Source organism: Adelges cooleyi, unplaced genomic scaffold (assembly GCF_023614345.1).
Source record: "Adelges cooleyi isolate 19-005CV unplaced genomic scaffold, UGA_ACOO_1.1 ACOO_flye_CR_arks_rails_tigmint_CR_PRNA_1, whole genome shotgun sequence".
Taxonomy (NCBI): Eukaryota; Metazoa; Arthropoda; class Insecta; order Hemiptera; family Adelgidae; genus Adelges; species Adelges cooleyi.
Genome location: NW_026095751.1, coordinates 6,851,644 through 6,858,560, shown reverse-complemented (window position 1 = coordinate 6,858,560; position 6,917 = coordinate 6,851,644). Strand labels below are relative to the sequence as shown.

At 28.7% G+C, this 6,917-nt stretch overlaps 1 protein-coding gene across 3 annotated transcripts; it reads left to right on the top strand.

Moving 5' to 3' along the window:
* The first annotated feature begins 1,283 nt into the window (after positions 1-1,283).
* Positions 1,284-5,229, top strand: LOC126834262 (eukaryotic peptide chain release factor GTP-binding subunit ERF3A). 3 transcript variants are annotated; one of them, XM_050566079.1, is made up of 11 exons: positions 1,284-1,398; positions 1,466-1,703; positions 1,778-2,032; positions 2,894-3,040; positions 3,109-3,254; positions 3,312-3,613; positions 3,959-4,133; positions 4,299-4,472; positions 4,537-4,626; positions 4,686-4,854; positions 4,971-5,227. In XM_050566079.1, the coding sequence occupies exons 2-11, from the start codon at positions 1,505-1,507 to the stop codon at positions 5,012-5,014; spliced, it is 1,701 nt and encodes a 566-aa protein (XP_050422036.1). In that variant the 5' UTR covers positions 1,284-1,398; positions 1,466-1,504; the 3' UTR covers positions 5,015-5,227. The 3 variants fall into 3 exon arrangements, with proteins under 3 accessions (XP_050422036.1, XP_050422027.1, XP_050422019.1); XM_050566070.1 differs by having other exon boundaries at positions 1,318-1,703; positions 4,971-5,226; XM_050566062.1 differs by lacking the exon at positions 1,284-1,398 and having other exon boundaries at positions 1,793-2,032; positions 4,971-5,229.
* The last annotated feature ends 1,688 nt before the right edge of the window (positions 5,230-6,917 follow it).

Here is a 6,917-nt window from a genome sequence, read left to right as displayed (position 1 = left end):
TATAATATATATAATATATATATACATATATATATATATATATATATGTATGTATGTATTATGTATAATTTGTTTGGTTCAATACAGCAGATTCCTAGTTTTTTTTTGTGTCCTTAGGTACAAAAATAATATAATATTATTTATTTAAAAAAAAATCTAAAATGCAATTTTCTTTTTAAAAAAATTCATTATGCTACTATTGTACTACTATATTCATAAAGACTGCTACTTAGATTTATGTTTGTGATTATAAAGGCATTAAGCATTTTTTTCTTTTAGAAGCAGAGCAAGGTCTACGTAGATCTTTGTAAAACTAGTGTATACGTGTACACTTTAAACTGTGACTGACTGTAGTTTTTTTTATTGTTTATTTGCAAATTGTTAATAGGTTTGTTTATTTATATTAAATTATCTAATTATGTTTCTTAATGTAATATGTTCATTATTTTGCTAGTATTCCTGTTTCCTTTTTGTTATATTCATAGTATATTATGTAGAATTTATTATGTGATTCAATGATAATTTAAAAAAAAAGTATTCAACTAAAAGAAAAACACAATTTAAATTTAAAAAAATAAGTAAAAAAAATCTATAATTTTTAGATAGAATTTGTTTATTATATTTCTTAATTTAAATATTACATATAATATATCAAAATATATAATATTAGACTTATGTATTTATATTAAATAGTTAATTTTATGTGTGTATTAATTATGTAATTTTGTATTACAAATAGCATTAACGTTCAAACTTACATAACATGCTAAAAATACTATTCCCAGTTCGCCTTTAATTATTCCTCTAGATAATACATAATTTTATGTTTATGAATATTTACTATCACAAATTAAGATAGTTGGGTAGCCAACGACCTATAATAAGGTTGCTCCTAAGCTGTTTACACAGTGGGTAACAATAGTACCTATTAAGATAGGTACATACTTTTAATTACAAACTAAATTAAACGGTTATATTTCATAACTATAGTAGAGTAAATTGCTTCTAGTATTATAGATAGCGCTGATACCTGCAATTCCTAAATCATTTCACGGGCCAATAAATAATGGTTTATCGTAGGCCGTTGACAATTCGGTTATCTTAATTCGTGATTATTATCTATAAACAGCTTATCAATTTCTTTCGCCATATTATGCCGGTGATAATGGGACAGCGGTTGGTAGAACTGCTGTACCGTGTTGTTGGCAGCACAGAGCGCCAACATTTTCCATTAGGAAATCGGCATACCTCAAACTGGAAACATGTATCTCGTGATTTGGTATGATATATATTATTGCACTGGTAAATATATTATATCGTATATAGTGTAGTGTATACACTGATACTCTGCTTTTGGTGTTCTTTTCACACGTCGAAACACGTTGTTCAGTCACATCGGTATTGGTTTTCGAATTTCTATACTGTGGACTGACAAGAATTTGTATACATAATTTTTTTTTCCTAGTTATTTGTGTGTATATATATTGGTAAATTAACCGCGGTCATGTCAAATAACGTAGCACCGGATTCATGGGAGGAAAACGAATTGGCCGATGCTAGTGCAGCCGAACTACAGGCAAAACTCATAAAGCTAAACGTAAACGCTGTTGAATTTGTGCCATCGTTCTCTCCGGCTTCCGGTAACGCGGACGACGCCAATTCGGAAGAAGACGAACAGAAAAACATCGACACAAAGACGTCCAGTAAGTTATAGGTAGTTGGTTTTAAGGTTATGACGTGTCGAATATTAATAAGTTGGGATTCTTTAATTACTTAGACGTGGACGGTATAGGTGATCCTCCAGCAATAGATGGAGACGGTGGACAAACTTCAAGTGCTTCAGTTCTTGACTCTTGGGAGGATGGTGCATCCAGTACTCCAGAAGACGGTACTGCCAAACCCATCATTGAAGACATTGATATTGAAGCCGATGAAGAGGAAAAACCCAAACCAACCCCTAAAAAACCTATAGAGTCATTAGAACCCAAGGCGAAAAAGGAACATATAAATATTGTTATTATTGGCCATGTCGGTAAGTTTTTGTTAAAATATTTACATTTGTACTGTAAATATTCAAGAAATGGATTCACCATTCATGTTTATCAGCATTCCAAATGATAAGAATTTGAAAGCCCATTCATTTCATACCAAAAAAAGCCTCAATTTCCACTTCTTATATCTAAATGGTTTTAAAATAGGATGGGGCCTTCATTCATATTATCTATTATCAATAATTTTTTTTAAAAAAAAAAGTACCTTAGAGGACAACATAAAAGATATTGTTAGAAAATTGATTAGGCATTTTTTTTTTTTTGAAGAATAGATAGTTAAAAGCTAAAAATATATTAAGTAATTAGGACTTTTTATTGATGGTTAATTTTTTTATCAAACCGTGACATCATCCAATAAAGAAAGTTTTTATTATTATTTCGCAGCTACCATAATATTGCATTTTACCATGTTGGTGTTAAAGCAAAAACCCTAATGTTAAAATGAATGATAATCATATTTTAAAGAGAATATCATACCCAATTTTTAATTTATTCATTATTTGTATTTAAAATAAATGTTAAAACAATATTTTAATCACATACAGGCATTTAAATGTTTGGGTGCTTTATAAACTTTTGCTACGAATCTATTATAATATTCAATAAATAAAGATGATTAATTGATACCAGTTTTAGTCTAATCAATTAACTGGTAATTTAAATTATTAGAAATTTATTGATTATATATTCAATACTATTGATCATTAAAATATATTGTTCAAAATAATTAGCACCTCAGATTATCTTAATAATCTAGTAAATAAATAATTAATTTTATACTAAATAAGTATTATATGGTCCTGTTTTACGTTCATAAAATAATTATTTGTTTAAATGATTAGATGCCGGTAAATCAACTATTGGTGGTCAAATTATGGCCTTAACTGGTATGGTTGATAAAAGGACATTAGATAAGTATGAAAAAGAAGCTAAAGAAAGAAGTAGAGAATCCTGGTATTTGTCATGGGCGTTAGACACTAACCAAGAAGGTAATTGTATAATATAATTTTAACTATATAATTGTTTAAAATAATTTAACTTAAATTTTTTTGTGCAGAAAGAGAAAAAGGGAAAACTGTTGAAGTTGGCCGAGCATATTTTGAAACGGAAAAAAAACATTTCACCATTTTGGATGCTCCTGGTCATAAAAGTTTTGTGCCTAACATGATTGGTGGTACTGCTCAGGCCGATCTAGCTGTATTGGTACGTTTCGAATTTTTTAAAACAAATGATTTTTTTAACATTTCATTTATTATTTAGGTAATTTCAGCTCGTAAAGGTGAATTTGAGACTGGTTTTGATCGAGGTGGTCAAACTCGAGAACACGCCATGTTAGCAAAAACAGCCGGTGTCAAACATATGGTGGTGCTAATAAATAAAATGGACGATCCTACTGTATTATGGTCAAAAGCTAGATACGAAGAATGTCGTGATAAAATATTACCTTACCTTAGAAAACTTGGGTTTAATGTCGCTAAAGATTTAACATTTATGCCAGTTTCTGGACAAACTGGGTTAGGTCTTAAAGATCAAGTAGACGAATCTATCTGCCCGTGGTATAGGTGTGTACTTACAATTAGATTGACAATGTAAAGTTATTACAGAAAAAAATTACATAGTCGTAAGGGAATACACAGTGTACCCACCTGCCACTTTCCTTTGTATGTGTGCACTCATAACAAAAATCGAGTACACTATCCATAGGTATATAATTTTTGCTATAATCTTTGCATACATAGAAATGTGTAAGATGTACTCGATTTGCGGGGACACACTTAACTTAATGAATACACGCACACATAGAAAAGTAGGAGATGGATACATACAGAGTATATTCTACGACTACACCACTTATTATAAGACCACATTATAATTGTGTACACTTATTAAACATGTCTATGTTACAGGGGACCAGCCTTTATTCCATTTATCGATGGCTTACCATTGTTAAATCGTCGGTCTGATGGACCTTTCATTATGCCCGTTGTAGAAAAATATAAAGACATGGGAACTGTTCTCATGGGTAAAGTAGAATCTGGTGAAGCAAAAAAGTCGCAAAGTCTTTTGATCATGCCAAATAGAGTATGTTATAAAATATAATTAAAAACAGAGTTGGCAACACTTCGATTTTTAATGAAGGACCACCCCAGTTATGGTAACCTGCTTAAATTTTTTGTTGGGGTTAATTTGCCAACTCTGAATAAAATAGTAAATAGATTACCAGCTAACGTGTTGAATTGTCTACAGACTCATGTCATAGTTGACCAGCTATGGTCAGACGACGAGGAAGTTTCTTCTGTTGGACCTGGTGAAAATATCAAAGTAAAACTAAAAGGTATCGAAGAAGAAGATGTTTCTCCTGGATTTATTTTATGTGATCCAATTCACCCTGTAAAAACTTGTCGCATTTTCGATGGACAGGTAAAAATTATAAAATAGTACTAAAATAAAACCCCTAACTAACATGTAGTATTCGTTTTTGTAGGTTGTTATTTTAGAATATAAAAGTATAATATGTGCAGGGTATTCTGCAGTAATGCACATTCATTGTGTTGCTGAAGTAGTAGAAGTTAAGGTATGAAAACTTCAATTTACAGAATTAAATCAATAATTAATCAACATTGTTTTTTTTAGGCATTAATATGTCTAGTTGATAGGAAAACAGGACTGAAATCAAATATGCGACCACGGTTCGTTAAACAAGACCAAGTAGTAATAATGAGGCTAGAATGTTCTGGTGTAGTTTGTCTGGAAGAATTTAAATTATTTCCTCAAATGGGAAGATTTACACTTCGAGATGAAGGTATGTTAAAAAAAGTCAATACAATATTTTACACTATGTATTATTTTGATATTCAAGCCAATTGAATAACTAAATGATTATAATTAATAGCCAACAATTTTTACAATCATTTTTAGGTAAAACTATTGCAATTGGAAAGGTGTTGAAAATAATTGAATAGATTCAAGATTATATTGAATTATATTAAAAACCTTACAACTTGATACCGATGGTTTATATTATTATATATATATATATATACATATATATTTTATAACTTATTTTTTCCATTTATTTTTATGATGAAAAGAAAAAATGTAATAAAAAAAAAATCTGATCTTTATTGTATAAGAAAATTTATTTACAAGAACCGCATCAATTAGACATTTGTTATTGTTGATAGTTAAAATGTGCCTTATAGTAGGCAGCTTTTTTTTTTTTTTTTACATAGCTTTGTAACATTTTTAACAATAATTACATGGATTATGTATGATATGTTATTAATTATTGTATTTCAAAATATTTAACTGCTACAATATTATAATAATTTTCTCATCGAAGTGAAGGTTCAAAATTGGTTTGAACCTATAGTAATGAATCGTAGAACAGTACAAATATGAATAATAAACTAGATTAACTTTATGCAAAACACAATGATGCTTAAATGTTTAGATTTTTGGTGTGCATACACCTGTGGGCCTGTGGGAAATAGTCATTTGTTTTAAGTGATATTAAAATAAAATAAAATTATACTATAATTATTTTATCGAATGTAAAAGGTATACAACTCATTAAAATTTGTATTCAGTAGCTTTGTTGTTTAACATTAATTTTCTATCAAGTTTATTATTATTTAAGTATTATGAACATATTATTTTTTACCCTACTCCGAATCATTATTAATCTTTGATTTTTATCAGGTTGTTGTGTACAAATTTTAACATGACCATTGAATTGTTAATATTATGTTATCACATTATATACAAAATTTTAATCGAATGATATCTAATTAACAAAAAGAAAAAATGTAACTCATTTAACTAAATTTTTAAATTATTATATTTTTATTACTATAATTGTTGAAATATATAAAATAAAATCAACATGTACATATTAAATTAACCAAAAGTAATATTACAAAATATGTACTCCTAGATATTATACATAAAATTTTGATTAAAAAATTGTTTTTAAATAAATTGTAAATAATTAACTCCATTTTAATTATTACGCCTCAGTGTTAAACGTAGGTACAAGTGCGTAAATAAAATAAAAGAAATTAATTTTAGAATGCTGATTAATCATACACGGGGTCAAGTCTGACAACAGTACTATGATAGTGACCTAACTCCTTAAGAGGACGCCACACCGGCCATTTCTAAGGAGTAAAGTATAGGCAATTTTTCGAAAAATCTTAATTTTAGAGTTTGAACTTTAATGTACACTTATTAATACACAGTAATGAGGATACTTTGTTGATTGCCTTTTTTTTTTGTCAGACTACTATCGCAGTCATTTCTATAGAATAAATTACAATTTTTTCCCTTCAAAACTGCTTTGCGCGGATTAATTTTTCTCAGGCTTCATATATAGTTAAGGAAAGAAATTCATACACATTATACATGACAAAATTATCTGTGTCCCAACATCGGTAATTTTTCAATATACCTATACAACCGACGCTATATCATTTTTAAAAAAGTCCTTTCTTAATTAATTGAACAAATCGAAGAAGATAATTATGTAAAAATCAAGAATATAATCGATTGAACCGGCCTAATTAGTTCATCTTGAGTCCGTTTGCTTTTGACCAAGATGTACCGGACGGGTTATATCGTATACGACCATATTTTAGTGAGTTGACAGTAGTATGAAAGTAGGTAGTACAGTTGTTTTTCTGTAAAACAAATCGTATACATTTCGGTTTATAATAATTATTACAACAAACTACGGTACCCAAGTCTACAAAAAACAAGATCCGCTCAAATGAAGGTGAACGTCAAAACTTGTAATGTTCTACATGTCCGTAACATTATTTTTAGATTATAAATGTATCAATATAATTTCTTTGGATAGTAAATGAA

Excerpts from the sequence above, each read along its gene's own strand:
- LOC126834262 (XM_050566079.1), top strand. The coding sequence starts at position 1,505 with ATGTCAAATAACGTAGCACCGGATTCATGGGAGGAAAACGAATTGGCC. Across the intron at positions 2,033-2,893 it reads TGTTATTATTGGCCATGTCG|ATGCCGGTAAATCAACTATT; the intron begins GTAAGTTTTTGT and ends TTAAATGATTAG. Across the intron at positions 3,255-3,311 it reads AGGCCGATCTAGCTGTATTG|GTAATTTCAGCTCGTAAAGG; the intron begins GTACGTTTCGAA and ends TTTATTATTTAG.